This window comes from Chironomus tepperi, unplaced genomic scaffold (genome assembly GCF_022539635.2).
Source record: "Chironomus tepperi strain 1889 unplaced genomic scaffold, CSIRO-AGI_Ctep_v1 contig_232, whole genome shotgun sequence".
Lineage (NCBI taxonomy): Eukaryota > Metazoa > Arthropoda > Insecta > Diptera > Chironomidae > Chironomus > Chironomus tepperi.
The window spans coordinates 1-17,596 of record NW_027226354.1 but is presented as its reverse complement, the minus strand read 5'-3'; the positions used below and the strand labels follow the sequence as shown (position 1 = coordinate 17,596).

Here is a 17,596-nt window from a genome sequence, read left to right as displayed (position 1 = left end):
TCTTTATTGCTAATTGTTTCTTGCGCATTTTTCTTATATGTAATTATAATATTTTTTTCAAACATAATTGGTTCCGAGAGAGGAAGAGAAAGTTTGGAGATACGTGAAGAAAAATCTTTAGGAAAATTTTCTTTTTCATTTGTGGTAAAAATTATATTGTGTGAATTTCTACTGATATTAAAATCAGAGTTCTCATGTTTGATGAATTTTGCTCGCTGAAAGTTAGTTTGGTTGAAAGATTCTTTTATAAACTTGTCATATTCTAATGATGTGCTGGTAATATTAGAATGTGTTTGAGCGCGAGTAATCGCTAAAATTTGTTCATTTTTAATTTGAATTTGGGCGATAGTTGGAAAGAATGAATTAATACTGTTATGGTTCTCTTGAGTTATGATTATTTTTTCTTCTGGTGCGCTTAAACAACGTGAAAGAAAATCACTTATGTTTTTCTTTCCAGCGATGTGAACTAGTTTGAATCTATATTGAGATAGTTTAATCTTAAGGCGAATAGCTTTTGATGAAGCGCAATCTAATTTAGAATTAAGAAAATAAACTACTGCAATGTTGTCTGTTTGACAAAGGACTTCTGAGCAAAGAATCATTTTTTTATAATTTATGCAAACGCTTTCGCATAAAGCTAATAATTCTAGTTCAAATGAACTTAAAAATTGTTCGTTGCCTTTCAAAGCACGAGAATTGTAAGAAATAATGTACGTTGTGTTATTATAAAATTGCGAAAGAATAGATGAAATGCCTTTTTGACTTGCATCCGTGGTAATAATAAAAGGTTGCTCAAAATTGGGAATAGCTAAAATTGGTTTGCTTGTAAGGATGATTTTAATATTGTCAAATTCTTTTTTATGAATTTCGTTAAATTCAAATTTAACGTCTTTTTTAAGCAAATTATATAAGTTTAAAGTTATGAGAGCATAATTTGGGATAAGTTTTCTAAAGAAATTGAAGAAGCCTAAGGAACTTCTAAGCTGTTTGATTGTTTTAGGATAAGAGATCTCCATTACAGCCGCTATTCTATCTTTATTTGGGGTTATTTGATTTTTAGAAATTGTAAAGCCCACAAAGTCAACGGAAGAGGTAATAAGTTTACATTTCAATGGATTTAAAGTTATATTAAATTCTTTTAATCGGGAAAAGACAATCTCTAAAATTCTTAGATGTTCTTCTAAAGTCGAAGAATAAACTAGAAGATCATCAAAATATATTATTACATTTTTATTTAATAAGTCTTTGAATAGCTGTGACGTAATTTTAATAAGAGCCACAGATCCATCTTTTAATCCAAATCCAATTCTTTTTAAGCTATAAACTGAATTTTGAAATGAAAAACTAAAATATTTTCTATCATCTTTGTTTAATTCCATCTGGAAATACGCTTTGTACCAATCTAATGAACTAAAATATTTTGCATTGTACAATGAATGAATAAGTTCTTCGCATTTTGGATGCAATATTGAATCAGGTACAATAATTTTGTTAAGATGTTGCATGTCAAAAACAATTCTTTCTTTTCCATCTTTTTTAAGTAAGAATATGGGAAAGTTATAAGGACTTGATGGGATTTCTTCGATAATATCTTGTTGTAACAATTGGTTGATGTGATAGGCTATTCTTTCTTCTACATTTTTATTGGCGTAAAAAGGACGAATGAAAATTGGCTTATTGTGTATCAGTTTTACTTTGTGTACATAATTTTTAATTGTCTTCAATACGTCACCTGGACAAAAGAAAATTTCAGAGAACTGAATTATTTGATCCTTTATTTTCTTTTGTGTCTGTAGTGGTATGTGTGAAAGATCAATAGAATTGAGAATGTATTGTAAACGAGAATTTTTATTTTTATTGCTTTGGGATAGGTTGATGGTAAAAAATTCTTCATTTTTAATGTTTGAAAATAAAATAGGTTGTAAATTAATGACATTTATGTTTTTGTTGGGGACATTGTGTAATGAAAATGATATATTTTTATTTGTGAGAAAAAGTTTGTCGGTCGTAAAATCTATTTTACTAAAAATCAGAAAATGCATGCCTAGTATACCATCTACATTGCTTATTGTGAAATCTTTATCATCAACAATGTGAATAACTATCTCAAAAGACATTCTTTTGTTAAAAAGAAGAATGGATAGTCTACCTAGAGTCGAAACATATTTATGATTGGATGTAAACCCAAATAAATTATATATGGTGTCTCTTATAATTGGAACATTGTCTTTAAGGGCAGACTGACGCATTATATTTATGGAACAGCCAGAGTCCAATAAAAATGATGCATTTTTAGTTTTAAAAAATTCAGAATTTAATTTTATGGCTTTTTTTGGAACTGAGAAAGGTGAGTCAATAAAATTGACATGTAAAGGATTTATGACTTCAAAGGTATTTTCTTGAGAAAAAGGATTTTTGTGTTGCAAGCTGTCTTGTTTGAGTAATTTATTGCTTTTCAAAAATGAATCGTTTTTACGTAATTTTAATGAATTCTTGGAAACATTAGAGTTTTTAGATACAAAAAGGATGTTTTTAGGATTTATGATTCTTTTTTGTGGATCGAGTCCAATTGAAAATTTCCGCTATCTGATGTTTCTTCTTGAACAAAGTTGCACATTGTGTTACGGACAATTTTATTTTTATTGTTGTTCTCAGAATTGTAGTTAGAATTGTAGTTTTGGGATTTATGACCCTGTTTGTTACGAACATTAGAATTTTGATTATTTGTATAACGACGATTGTTGAAGTTATTTTGGGGATGAAAATAATTATTTCTTTTTTGATTATTGAATCTGGGATTGTTTGATTGGTTGAAATTTTTCGAAGGATTGTTGTAATTAAATTTATTTCTATTGTTTATATTATTATGCCAAGAATTTTGATTTTGATTGCGATATATTGGTTTGGTTTGAGAAGTGAGTACTAGAATTTGATCAATCTTTTTCATAAGATTACAATCTTCTGTTATGTCTGAATTTGATAAAATTTCTTGAAAGATCACGTCTAAATTTGCTTTTTGGTTGATTAAAGCAATTGTTTTAAAGCGAGGCAAAAGATTCCTGAATAAAATCTTTTTAATATCATCTTGAAAAAATTCAGAATTGAAAATTTCATCAGGTGTTTTAGATTGCAAATTAGATAAAATTGATCTGAATTCGCTAATGAAGTCTGATATTGATTGGTTTTCTTTTTGCTTAGTTGTTTCTATTTGGTTTTTTAGTGATGAAGCCGTAATTGAAGCAAATAAAGTGATTTCTATATTTTTCTTGAATTCGTCAAATGTTTCAAATTTAAGACCTTTTAATTTATTATAACATGTTGGAGTACAGCAAGACTGGATTACAAAACTTAGAAGAGGTTTAGGATCTGAATCTGCAGGTAAAGAATCAACAGCATATTTGACAATATCTATGAATTGATGATAGTTTGCATAATTACCATCAAATTTGGTAAGAGTTTTAATTAAATTCTTTTTGGCATTTTCCATTTTGAACGAGTTAATTAGTTGATACTCTGAGGCACTAATTGAAATACTTGAATCAGATATTGAACAGTTTAAGTTTGATTGAACTTGAGGAATCTCAGTTAGATTGAAAAGATTTTGAGAATTTTCAACACTCCAAAATTCTGAAAAATAATGCGTTTGCGAATTTTCAGGTGTTGAAGCACGTATTGGAGGTATAAGAAGACTTTCCTCTAGTTTTTTATTTTTCCTTTTTAAATTATTTATAGACCTTTTGAGAAGTTGTTTCTCGAAAACTAATTTAGCGGTTTTTTTTCTTGCTAAGATTCTTTGTGATGTATCAAATCTTAATTTGCGTTTATTAGTTGATAAATTTAACATTACTCACCATGCTTTTAAAGGAGTACCAGCTGCGCCACTTATGTAAATGATAAATGATGATAACTCTTAATATAGTTTCACTGATATTACTTTATTGATAGCTTCGAGATACACTGAGTATACAATATAGTTTAAGGATGTGTTTATAATAGAACAGGATAAAACAGAGTGATCATGCGAGGTGTATGTGCATGCTTTATATACACAGGATAGTGTGTTTGTGTTTGTGTTGTCTACACAATTCTAATTTACACAATTTTTTATTCCAACTAGCTTCCTAATTTATGCCTTATTCAACCTATCCAATGCAACCTTACTAGATGTTAAATGTGAATTTAAAACCGAAAATTGGGAAGTTTTCTCTCCCTACCTTTGTGATGTCCAAAACAATCTCGATGGCGTTCTAACCGAACCCTTAACAGTCAGTAAAGCAGTCGGAACCCACACCAACCGTCTATCCAACGACGATGTCAACTGTTTTTATTCAATTGACAAAAAATTTCAATTTTTTCCAAAAGATTTGACAAAAATTTTCAAAAATCTTGAAGGAATTGTGATTGCAAATGGAAATATTAAGGAAGTCCATCAAAATGACTTGAAGCCATTCCCAAATTTAGTCCATTTGGGTCTTCATGTCAATGAAATTGAAGTCATTGAGGACGACTTATTCAAATCTAATCCAAATTTGAGGATGATTTCCTTCCGAAATAACAAAATTAAGCAAATTTACTCAAAAGTTTTTGATAATTTACATAATTTGGTTAAATTGAGGCTGTTGGGCAATGACTGCATCGATAAGGATTCGGAACTAAGTTCAGCGTCTGTTCTGGATGTTGTGAAAGCTGTCAAACTTCAATGCACAGTCGCTGAGCAGCTCAGCATCGAAAAAGACATAAAATCACTTGAAAATGACGTAAATCACATCAAATTTGAGGATTATGAAGCAAATGACACAAAAATTGAGGAAAATTTCAATAAAATTGACACAAAAATTAAGGAACTTGGACTGCCTAAGAATCACGAACTTAATGTCATGCTGGATAATGTCCATAATGTCAAAATTCCATTTATTGTGTCAATTTTTAAGGAAATTCAAAATTCATCCCAAAAATCCACTGAAGACATCCGGAATTATCACACCTCAATAATCAGCATCAATCAGCAACTGTCGACCATCCACAACAATTTTGAATCCTTTAAATCAGAAGTTTCGTCAGACATCCAAAAAATTATCGAAAATCTCGATGAAAAAGCTGACAAAATTGGACAAAAAATTGATGAAAAATTCAATGAAATGACAAAAAACTTGCAAGCAGCACAAGGTCAACTGTTTTCAATGATAAATGACAGACTGAAGAGCATTCAAAATTCTACGAATGAATTTGTTCAAAAGTGTCAGGAATATAGCAGTAATTTAAAAAGGGGTCATTCATAAGTTATGTATATTGCTTGAATATTGACTTGTTTTGGTTAATTGATCTATAAATCTGGTATCAGGCCGGTGTGACTCTGGCATTTTAACCGAATCCAACCAGAGTTATACCAGCCTGACACCAGATTTTTGATCAATTTGTGTAGTTTGTGTTAAAATGTTACAGAAATTAATAAAATTTTTACTTCTTGTTTTAAGAATTACAATTATTGTGGTTAATGATCAGAGTGGAATTTGGGTTGTTCGAACCATTCATTCTTATTTATTGAAACCATGCTCTGATATTCAGCGTAGGTTTCTGCAAAAGCTCTTCCATTTAACTCTATTTCTGATCTAGTCATACATTTAAAGGCGATTCTACTACCATCAAGGTAATGCCGAGACGCAAGGCACCATACCGGATATCTCCATCTCTCAAGTCTATTGATTTAATCACTATTACAAGTCAATTTGGATTGCATGTGTTGAAAAGGACGCTTGAGTCCTCGTGCGCTCCAGCTAAGGAAGTAAGTGAGTCCATGTCAATATGTGAATTATCATATAGATTGTAGTCGATATAACACGAGTTTGCAAATTGCTGAGTATAATACAATCAGCGTTGGCACTTGAATGATCAGCTGATTGAACTTACTGTAGTTTTGATTCCAGGAACGCGATCAGCACGGTAGGAAGTGTTGTTCAAAAGGAGAGAAAATGCGGGTTTAGATTCACAAGAATTTAGAAAGAATTTTGAAATTATTGTATCAATAAACACAAGCAAATAGCAAAACTGAATGAATTTTGGGGTAAATTTGAGCACAAAACCCCCCAATCTCCTTCTTATAGAAGAATTCTAGGTGCAGTAACCCTGAAAATTCCATCATTAAATAGAAGCAATCAGCATTTGGTCGTCATATATTACTGCTTTATACCATCTATCGCTACTTTATACCATGTATGGCTGCCATATGTCATGTCTTGTGCATCTTCATTTGTGTTATTCAGTTGAATATCTCCAATAATCCATCTAAACTAAAATTTCAATACAAAGTCTAAAAATCCCATTCAAAAAAACCGTTAAAATTCAAACATCCAATTTCGAAAATTCGAACATCACCCGCAGGTCAGTCAACTACGCCACAAAAAACCCTTTCGAAACACAAAAATTTTTTTATTTACATATTTTCCATCAAAACCAAAAAAAAAAACTTTTTAAATCTTCCTCCAAAAGTTAACGATAATTTAAAATCTAGATCAATTCAAATGTTGAATCCGCCACGACAGTGATGTACCAAAAGACATGCGGAGCATCAGCTGGCAGCTGTGCCGAGCCCGAAAACGAAAAAGATCCAATAATCGCACCAACCGTAAATGACGAAAAAAATTTATCAAAAAATATCGATTGTAGTGAATTTGACATAATTAAAGCTGTACAGTACGGTGCAGTAGACAGAGTATTGGAACTGATTAATGCTGGACATGATGTTAATCAGCCGGATAATGACATGGTGTATTTATTGCATTGGGCAGCTATAAATAATCGACGTGAAGTTATAAAATTATTAATTGAAAAAGGCGCAATTGTGAATGTTATTGGAGGTGATTTACAGTCAACGCCGTTACATTGGGCGGTACGGCAGGGACATTTGGCAGCGACTGTATTGTTGATGAAAAATGGTGCAGATCCTAATCTATTAGATGCTGAAGGGAGTGGTTCGTATATCCATTTTTTTGACTTTGTGCCTTTATATTGACTTACTTTATGCTTTTTTAGGCTGCATACACTTAGCTAGTCAATTTGGTCATACGGCAGTTGTTGCTTATTTAATAGCCAAAAATGTATACTTAGATATTTATGATTCTAGTGGAATGACACCGCTCATGTGGAGTGCATGGAAAATGATTTCACTTGATCCAGTTCGGTTGCTGTTGACACTTGGAGCTAATCCTAATTTACAGGATTTGGCACATGGAAATACAGCGTAAGTATTGTGGTTTTATTTTGGTTGAGTGGATCGTGATGTGTCCGGGTTGATCTAGTCTCATGATTTGTGGGATATGGGTTGGGATATAACATGGGACGAAGAACAGGTTGCAGAGTGGGACATGGGAAGAATCGTGAAATAGAACTCAGTATGGGACGAGGGACAAAACGTGAAATAAGAAGCAAGACAGGACGCGGGTCGTGATTCAAGATAGGACGTGATGTAGAATGCAATTCGATACAAGACACGGTATGGGATGGTATGTGAGACGAGATTCGGAACGGAGCAAGAAACAGGATGTGGTTCTGTCCGAGTGACAGAGTGCGGGACGCGGGATTAAACGATAGACGCGATGTAGGACGAGATGCAAGACCGGACACAATATTGGATACAAAACGTGACGCAAGATGAGATGCAGGATTGAACGAATGACATAATACGGAAGGGACCTAAAATAGGATGCAAGATGGGACGTGATGCGGAACGGGAAGCGGAATGTGACGCATGACAGGATAAGGAACTGAACGCGGGACGGGATGCGGGTTGTAATGCAAGATGGGATTCTAAACATGACACAAGACGAAGCGTGGGAAAGACGGAACTGGGGATTGGGCGCTGGTTGGATGTGACAGGATGTAGGATGGGAAACGGAACGAAATACAGGAAGGAACGCGGGACGAAGCGAGATACCGGATATGGGGCAAGATACCTGATTTAACAAGAGATGGGATTCAGAAGAGGATGTGAGAGAGGATGCGGAATTAGCTGGGAGACGGAATGAAAAAGGGGCAAGAGACGGGATTTATGATGGGAAGCAAGACGGGATACAAGACGGGATGAGAAACATGATGTAGGGCAAGATGAGACGCAAGACGGGGTACGGGACGAGACGTAAGACTGATAGTAGGATGGGATAAGGAACGGGACGTGGGTTGGATGCAAGAGAGGATGCCGAACGACACAACAATAAAATCACACAATTTATCTCTAATACCAATTTTAACTAATTCAATTCCTTCAATTTTAGTCTCCACTGGGCCATTCTCTCACGAAATCACCGAGCCATCCACACCTTAGTTATTAAAGGAAAAGCCAATCTTGATGTTAAAAATAAAAAGGGCGACAGTCCACTTCAACTTCTTCAACAACATATCGGATCTAGATGGATAACTAGAGAAGTTACAGACCTCATAAAGCACATCACACAACAACGTTCAAAAGTCAGCATACTCATGAAAATAACAATGAATCAAGATATCAAATGGTGGACACTCGTCTGCATTCCATTCCTACTGCTGTTCTCAATAGGACTTATATTGTCGACAGAAATTTTCATTATTTTTAAAATAGTTTTAATTGTTATTGTTTGTGTCATCATATCCATTATAAAGCGAATTATGTTGGATGATAATTTGCAATCGCAACTTCCGTTAATGTTCTATTGGGCAACAATGGCATTCTTCTATGTGAGTTGGGCTGTCTATATTGTGCCCGTTGCATCGACAATGTTGAGTTTTGTGTTTGCTGGGCTGAATTTGGCACTGTTTATATGCTTTATAGTGCTGTTAAGAGGTGAGTTTTTTTGGAATTCTTGATACATGTGTTGCTGTGTGTCATGACACATATGTTGTGATGTGCCATGACACATAAGTTGCAATGTGCTATTACACATATTATGCCATGTGTCATGAAACATAGGTTGCCTCCACTTATATCAACACTTTACTCAACCCCCTTCAATTCCATTTTTTAGGCGATCCCGGTATTCTAAAATCAACACTAACTGAACGACTCAAAACAATCATTTACATCGCAGAGAGTGACGAAAAAGGAAAAGGCTTTGAACCGTCATCATTTTGCTCAGCATGTCTAATAAGACGTCCAATTAGATCGAAACATTGCTCAGTTTGTGATCGGTGTGTGGGAAAATTTGATCATCATTGGTAAGTAGCTCTTTAGATTTGTGAATTAGACTGAGACTTAGATTGAGACGAAGACCGAAGTAGACCGACGAAGGTCAACGAAGACCGACGAAAGTCAACGAAGACCAACGAAGATCAACGAAGACCGACGAAGACCAACGAAGACCGACGAAGACCCAACGAAGACCGACGAAAACCGACGAAGACCAACCAAGGTCAACGAAGACCGACGAAGACCAACGAAGATCAACGAAGATCTACGAAGATCAACGAAGATCAACGAAGACCAACGAAGACCGGCAAAGACCGAAGACCGAAACTATAGCTGTTAGCATAATCTAATCCTTGTTCAATTTACTTCCAGTCCATGGATAGCAAACGACATTGGCATCAACAACCACCGAATCTTCATTGTCTTCATCTTCCTCATTCTCATCATCATGATACTAAATTTCTATGCTGGAATTCTATTTTATCAGCATAACTGCAACTTGGCTGGTGAAGGCATTTGGAACTCAATTTTAATTCTCAACAATTGCTCACTGTGGGTCGTGTGGATGATGATTAATGCCACATTTCATATATTTTGGGTGACAATCCTAACGACAATTCAAATTTATCAAATTGTATTCATGGGAATGACAACAAATGAGCGAATTAATCGTGGACGTTATAAGCACTTTTCAGAATTAGGCGGGAAATCGCCATTTCATCTAGGTCCGTTGAATAATCTTGCTGAATTCTTCCAATGTAGCTGTTTTGGGCTATTCAGCATTAAAAGGAGGAATTGGATGATTTTTAATGACAATTTAGAGTCGAGGATTATCGAGAATGGATCATTATTAAGATTAAATGAAGGCCTTGAATATGTGTGAACAATTTGAATTATTTAAGGCTGTTAGAGCGTTTAGGTAGGATAGGGACAGGCAGCAGGCTCAAAGACAACAGAACAAAAAATGCCATTTTTCATGCTTCTCATATTTATTATAAATGATATTGTGATTTTAATATCAAAAAACATTTTTAGCTTATTCAGGTTTAATCGTGTAAAATTTTTCGGTACACTGAGAGAAAAAATTTGAAGGTTGGCAATAGGAGAATTTTGAAAATAAATCGTTAAAATTCTTAAATTTTCAGAAAGCTTCAAAATCAAAGTTTAATGCCAAAATTTGAATTTTTTTCTCTCACCGAGAGAAAAAATTTGAAGGTTGGCAATGTGAAATTTGGGGAATTTTGAATGAAAATTGTTGAAATTCTCAAATTTTCAGAAAATTTCAAATAATTCAAAATCAAATTTTATTGTCAAAATTTGAATAATTTCTCTCAGTGTATGTCAGGGGCGTAGTCAGGATGGCAGGGGTCTCTCTCTATTTTGAGCCAAAATTCTTCAATTTGCTAGGGTTTTTCGGGGACCCTTCTACCCCCTCTTTCTTGTTCAACCTCTAGCACCCCTAACCCCCTCCCTCTACCCCCCACTACGCCCCCTTAATTCGTATACTTTTTGCATTTAATATTCAGAACAAATTTAACAAAAATTAACAAATTTTTTTGATAAAAATTTTTTTTTTGGTGTGATTTCGACTCATTCTCATCGGACAAGCAATTTACTTAACCCGTGTGCACGTTACTTAGATAGGGACAAACTACAACCTATTATTATTATATATATTGTGATAAAACAATGAAGTTTTAAACATGAAGGAAGATTATTATTATTGAACAAAAATAAAACAGACGATTATTGAAAATTTAATTAATTTTATTTTATTGAAAATTGAACATTAGATTGTGTAGATTTGAAAGTTAAGCTATGAGTCTGGTGATATCCTTGATTACAGCAATAATGTCACTAAAACTGCTATTCGAACTCTGAATGTGCTCAGTGAAAGTGTTGGAATTGATTACAATTATGATTCAAGTTGATTTTTGCAACAAAGTTGAGGATAGCCTGGGGCAGATGATAGCCGGGACATAGGTAGCATGACTTTGGAGGTCCAGATTCCGTGAAGTCAAGTGAAGGCGCCTCCAAATTGAAGTCTTGCACATTCTGGTTGAAAAAGCTAACTGATTCATTATTGCCATGAGCTTAATTGCTTACTTGTTTTGCTGACTGTCCAGATCAATGGTGATCCATAGCCTTTACATTGATGTCGCATAAATCTAGCTGTATTGCTGTGTATCATTTGTCATTTCCCGATTCCAAAGCAATACTGACTAAGTCGAAAGCTTCTCTCCATGAATTCTTTATGACGTCCACGTGATATTTTGCCATTTATAAATAGATGTAATGTTTTGCTAAATTGCTGAGAATCATATCTAAGGGAGTATTTTAGCAATATCAGCCTCCTGGATAGGATCTGTTGATAGGGATAGTGATCAACATGCTCTGATCAACATACTGATGCTGTGATCACCAGATCCTATCCATATAGAACAGATCCTCTCCAGGATCTTGATATAGCTAAAATACTCCTCGTGATTCAACAGAGTTTGACTAAACATGTAAACAGATGCTTAGAAGAGTTCTCTGTATTAGAATTGAAACCAACTGATGATTTGGACGTTTCCGGAATAACAGAACTATGCTTTCTCAAAATCCTGGTCCTGATAAATTTTCGGGATCGAGATTGAAATTTACTAGTCTTCCCATGAAATCCCAATCACGAGCCCTATAGCGAGAAAGCATAAACGGAAGTCTATTAAACGGCCCTAAATCAATTACCAGGTCATAGAGATTACTTCATGGTATGCTTTCTCGATACCGGGACCGGGACCGGGAAATCCCGGGACTGTCCCGTCCCGGTCCCGTCCCGAGTCCCGAAAAGCTTCCGGGACTGGTCCCGCGGGACCAGGTTTTAAAAAATTCTTATAAACTCTTAACAAAATAAAAACAATAAAAATAAAAAACGTTTATTTTTTAACCAAAAATTTAAAGTTAATATAAATTATATAATTTTATCAAAAAACATGAGAAATATGAAGCTAAAAATCCGAATTTTGAACGTTTCTGAGTTAAAAATTTAAAATTTATTATGATCTTCTTACAAATATTAGAGATTATTTCTCATTACTAAGATTTGATTCTTCATAGTCATATAAACGGTGAATATGAAATTTAAACTCAGATTTTTTTAGTGTTATTCTATTTTAAAATCATTTAAAACTAGTCAGGTTCAAGAGTTCTGAAAATTTAAATCCATCATTAAATTTTTGATAATACATATTAGACTTAAAAACACTGAAAAAACATTAAAATATTGCATTTTTAAGCACATATTTTCTTTCGGGAAATCCCGGGATTTCCCGGTCCCGTCCCGATCCCGTCCCGGTCCCGGAAAAGTTTCGGGACCGGGATTTCGGGAAAGCATACTTCATGGTGTAAAATTTTAAGAGATTTTGGTGGATTCAGCTCCATTTTGATTCTTACTGCTGTTACATCCATTTAGAGTTCAATGTAGTCCGTTTCAAGAAGTCTTACCTAAGCTGGACAGAGTTAGAGGTCTGGATTAGACAATAGCCTAAACTAAGGTTCGCCCAGATGCGCAGGCCTGCAGTTTTTTGTATCTATGCATCTATGCGCATCTAATTTTGACAAACCCTTGCCTAAACCCTGTACCAATGTAACAAATATGTCCAATTATCAAATAATCACCAGAAGTTCCAAAAAAAAAAAACAAGTAACTCCAGCTCCAAAGCTACTTGACCCAGAACAAAAAAGAATGAATGTCAGCTTAACTTAGGGACATACGGAGATAGTTTCTTACAAACTATATGACAGACCCAGCAACAGAGTCACATGAAAAGCATTAAATTGTAGCCTAAGGTCCAAATAGGAGCTGACACGTATCAAACTAGCTCTATCGCCTTATCCAAAGTTTTGTTTACAAAACACCATCAAATTACCTGAATTGAGTTTAAATCTTTTGTTTTCCGTCTCATTCATGCATACCTGTTGGATGTCTCAAACTTGACTACTCACGCACACAGACATCCACAATAATGAGTAAATTCTCACGAGAAAGTTTCTGTGACGTCAAAAAATCCAGCCTCTCTCAATTCTCTCAATATCCAATACAATGTAAAAGCATTTTTTTATAAAAAGCCGACATCATACGACTAACATAGTCAGACAGTCAACAAAGTTCGCACTGAAAACGTTGTGACTTTATTTATATTTTAAAATTTGTTGTTTTTTATTGATTTTTTTGGAATATTTTGGTTAATTTTACATGCTTAAAACAATGGCACAGTGAGTATTGAGTGGAAATTAATGAAAATTGTGGAAAATTATCAAAAATTAATTAAAAAATGTCTCAAAACATTCCAGAAAAGCAGACATTGCCTTAATTGGACTCGCTGTCATGGGACAGAATCTGATTCTCAACATGGACTCTAAAGGATTTGTTGTCTGTGCATTTAATCGTACGGTTGATAAGGTTAGTTTCAGTTAATAATCAATTGACAGTCAACTGCATAGTTATGTCCATGTATTTGTCTATACGGTTGATATGTGACGTCACTATGACTTTGTAATATATTTCCCTTCAAAAATGATATGTCGGTGTCTGTTGTGTGTGGATGATTTTTGGTTGTAAATTAGACCCGAATGGCACATGTGCTTTTGGATTGATGCACATGGTATCCGGAGGATTAACCCTTTGGATAGTTCCTTCGGATATTGTTCTGGATGATATCCGGAGGGTTAACCCTTTGGATAGTTCCTTCGGATATTGTTCTGGATTGTATCCTGAGGGTTAACCCTTTGGACAGTGCCTTCGGATATTGTTCTGGATGGTATCCGTAGGGGTTACCCTTTGGATAGTTCCTTCGGATATTGTTCTGGATTGTATCCTGAGGGTTATCCCTTTGGATAGTTCCTTTGGGTATTGTTCTGGATGTTATCCGGAGGGTTAACCCTTTGGACAGTGCCTTCGGATATTGTTCTGGATGGTATCCGTAGGGGTTACCCTTTGGATAGTTCCTTCGGATATTGTTCTGGATGATATCCGGAGGGTTAACCCTTTGGGTAGGTCCTTCGGATATTGTTCTGAATGGTATCCGGAGGGTTAACCCTTTGGATAGTTCCTTCGGATATTGTTCTGGATGGTATCCGGAGGGTTAACCCTTTGGATAGTTCCTTCGGATATTGTTCTGGATTGTATCCTGAGGGTTATCCCTTTGGATAGTTCCTTTGGGTATTGTTCTGGATGTTATCCGGAGGGTTAACCCTTTGGACAGTGCCTTCGGATATTGTTCTGGATGGTATCCGTAGGGGTTACCCTTTGGATAGTTCCTTCGGATATTGTTCTGGATGATATCCGGAGGGTTAACCCTTTGGGTAGGTCCTTCGGATATTGTTCTGAATGGTATCCGGATGGTTAACCCTTTGGGTGTTCCTCCTTAGATTGTCCCCATTACCCTCTTAGTATATCTAATCCCCAATCTAATCTCCCCCTCATCTTCCACCTTACAGGTCAAGCACTTCCTCGACAACGAAGCCAAAGGAACTAAAATTATCGGCGCAACATCTATGGAAGATATGGTCAGCAAATTAAAGAGTCCACGACGTGTTATGCTCTTGGTCAAAGGTGAATATACTTTCTTAATATATACAAATATTCTATTTGTAGTTGTGTCTGTGCGTCAGTCAATAATAGTGCTAATGAATGAAAAAAAATGTTAAGTACGGCAGTTGAATTTGTTTTGGTTTTCTTTTCTGTTTTGAGGCTTTACTTTTTGTGTTATAATTCGGAAGTGAAATGGAGGGCAAAGAAATTGTGGAATTAATTGTTGGGAATGAGAAGTAAAAGTGATGTTGTGGATGGGGTTATTGGAGGCTGTAATGGTTTTGAAGGCTGTACTGGGTCTGAAGGTTGTACTGATTTTGGAGCGATCCATAAGTTCTGATTAACAAAGAGCCAGATCAATGCTGGAAGGCATAATGATTGTCAATATTAAGGCTTGAATTAAGAATTCTTAATTATAACGGTAATAAGGTAATGAGAAGGGGTTCCTGGTGTCACGTGGGTAAAAGTACAAAAAGCACTAGTCCAATGGCAATGGTGATCCCAATGTGTAGGGCTCCCGATACCAAGGCAAAGACTCCCTGGTCTCGATTCAAGGTCTGTCGAAACTGATACTTTGAGGGAAATTACCTCATAATCATATTCTCGACAGGGTCTCGGTCTAAGTTATGGTCTCAGACTTGGTCCCGGTGTCGGCTTAAGTTCGGCTTCGACTTAAGCTCGGCTTAGGCTTCGGATTTGGTGTCGGCTTTCACTTCGGCTTTAGTTTAGAGTTCGACTTAGACTTCGGCAACGGCTAATGCTTGAGCTTAGACTTCGGATTCGACTTCGGCTTCTTCTTTGGCTTCGGCTTTTGATTCGGCTCAGCTTCGGCTTCGGATTTGAATTTGGCTTCGGTTCAAGCTTCGGCTTAGGTCTCACCTTTGGACAGTTTAGTTAATTATTGGTTAGTGAAGGTAGCATTGGACACGTGTTTAATCACCATATAGCCACCCAATGTCCCAATCTCGATAGATAGCTACTGATTCCATCAACATTATATCACAAAAAAACTGCATTAATAATTCATTAAAAAGTCTTGTCAATTTGATGTAATGCAATCGTTATGCACTGCTTTACAAGTCCTATAAAATCACAGTTTTGCTTTAATTTATGTCGATCAAAAGCATTTTTTTATGCTGCTCTGCAAAAAAACTAGTTTCCATCTCAATTTTCATGTCATTGCGGTAAATTTAACATTAATTCGTGAAATACAAGACGTAAAGAAGAAAAGAAAATCGCGGTGAGTGAGTGAGATGGACGATGAGTGAGTGAGATGGAGATATCAGGTGATAGTAGAATTGAGAGGAATTGATGAGCGGATTTTGTGACTGTATTAAAGTCAACAACTTTTTTTGTAAACACAGCAATATTTTTCGAGTAATTTGATCATCAGGTGAGAGGATTTAGAGAGGAATTTGGAAGTGTTTGTCTACTCATTTAGGGTACAAAGTCGTGGTTTTGATGACGATTATTTACAAAAGAATCTATAAAGGTTTAAGGAGGAGAGTTTGGCAATTTGATGGTCATGTACTGATGGGTAATGGATGACAATTATGGCAGGGTCTTTGGAACAGTCAATAGAAATAGAATTGACTCGATAACCATGAGAATCATGCATATGCGTAGATAACAACCACCTTTAAGACTTCTATAGACTCGACTAAGACAATTCATACAAGCTGAGGATACTCAGTTGCGCTGTATGAACCATCTAAAGACTATCTTGTGACATCCGATCTCTCCCCAAAGTCCTCCCAAGTCTGGACCAAATGGGATTCCTTACCTCACGTACATGGTGTCTGAAGTCAGAATTAGTAGGACCTGAGTTGATCCGAAGCCTAGTTTAAAGTCCGCTTCAATGAATTCCTTTTAGTTCTGGATCAAATTTAGGTAATGATCTCCTGTACATGGTATCTGAGGTCAGAATTAACTGTTCTTTAGAAGATTGGGATTCTAGTCGAATGGCCTTCATGATGAAGTCCACCGAATTCTGGATCAAATCTGATTCGTGTTCTCTCGAACTTGAATCTCAGGTCAAATTTAGCAGACCTGTCCATAGTCGAAGAACCTCCACAGTAGAGTATTCCCAATTCTGGATTAAATGTGATTGATTGTCTCCCGTACTCGATCTTCTATACTAGATTGCCTCTCGTCTGAGATCAGAGTTAGGAGTCCTTATCCAAATTGAGAAGCTCCCATAGTCAATTCTCCCCAATCCTGCCTCAGATCACCTCAGGTCACCTCCATCTCTACCTACATCAATTCCATCACATCAACAAAATCAACAAAAAAATTCCTCAATTTTCCATTCATATTATCTGTCATTGACATTGACGCACAAATTGAATGCCGAACACTTTCATTGCTCAATAACGATCACACGACTGTTGACTCACAATCACAACATAGAAATAGAAACATTCTAAAGTGAAAGTAAGTCAACAACAGTAAATGTTGCGTTCATGTGACTTGAATTGTTAATCAAGGTACATTAGAATGCCATTCATGCTTATGGAGGCAGAATGCGAATGTGGAATGTATTTATGCGGTGCTGTATTTTGCCGGGTTAAATGTTGGTCAAGGGTGAACTTAGTGATTAATGCTCAGTGAGAGGGTTGAGTTATTGAAAATTAATGCTGTAGGAGCGGAATGGAAAGTGTATGAATGGGGAGCGGTCGTAGGTTAGGTGACCGTCATGCATATCCGCCCTTCATACCTTAATGCTGTGAATTTAGGTCATGAACCTCCCTAAGTGCCCTTCAAGTCCTCCTAAGTGCTCCTCAAGTCCCCTAAGTGCCCCTTAAGATCCCTAAGTGCCCCTTAAGTCCTCTAAGTGCCCCTCAAGCCCTCCAAGTGTCCCCTCAAGA

At 35.8% G+C, this 17,596-nt stretch overlaps 2 protein-coding genes across 2 annotated transcripts; both read left to right on the top strand.

Moving 5' to 3' along the window:
* The first annotated feature begins 6,419 nt into the window (after nucleotides 1-6,419).
* Nucleotides 6,420-10,915, top strand: LOC139091148 (palmitoyltransferase Hip14-like). Its single transcript, XM_070641090.1, has 5 exons — nucleotides 6,420-6,968; nucleotides 7,030-7,237; nucleotides 8,268-8,812; nucleotides 8,994-9,183; nucleotides 9,527-10,915. Exons 1-5 carry the CDS (start codon nucleotides 6,542-6,544, stop codon nucleotides 10,035-10,037), a joined length of 1,881 nt encoding a protein of 626 aa, XP_070497191.1. The 5' UTR covers nucleotides 6,420-6,541; the 3' UTR covers nucleotides 10,038-10,915.
* A 2,371-nt stretch (nucleotides 10,916-13,286) lies between these two features.
* LOC139091149 (6-phosphogluconate dehydrogenase, decarboxylating-like) lies at nucleotides 13,287-14,845 on the top strand. Its single transcript, XM_070641091.1, has 3 exons — nucleotides 13,287-13,411; nucleotides 13,490-13,598; nucleotides 14,636-14,845. The coding sequence occupies exons 1-3, from the start codon at nucleotides 13,392-13,394 to the stop codon at nucleotides 14,843-14,845; spliced, it is 339 nt and encodes a 112-aa protein (XP_070497192.1). The 5' UTR covers nucleotides 13,287-13,391.
* Nucleotides 14,846-17,596: the final 2,751 nt, after the last annotated feature.

What these genes read in the sequence shown, in the direction of transcription:
- LOC139091149 (XM_070641091.1), top strand. Translation starts at nt 13,392, where the DNA reads ATGCTTAAAACAATGGCACA. An exon ending in ATGCTTAAAACAATGGCACA is followed by an intron (nt 13,412 to 13,489) that starts GTGAGTATTGAG and finishes AAAACATTCCAG; the next exon opens with AAAAGCAGACATTGCCTTAA. An exon ending in TTAATCGTACGGTTGATAAG is followed by an intron (nt 13,599 to 14,635) that starts GTTAGTTTCAGT and finishes TCCACCTTACAG; the next exon opens with GTCAAGCACTTCCTCGACAA.
- LOC139091148 (XM_070641090.1), top strand. Translation starts at nt 6,542, where the DNA reads ATGTACCAAAAGACATGCGGAGCATCAGCTGGCAGCTGTGCCGAGCCC. An exon ending in ATTAGATGCTGAAGGGAGTG is followed by an intron (nt 6,969 to 7,029) that starts GTTCGTATATCC and finishes ATGCTTTTTTAG; the next exon opens with GCTGCATACACTTAGCTAGT. An exon ending in CTTTATAGTGCTGTTAAGAG is followed by an intron (nt 8,813 to 8,993) that starts GTGAGTTTTTTT and finishes TCCATTTTTTAG; the next exon opens with GCGATCCCGGTATTCTAAAA.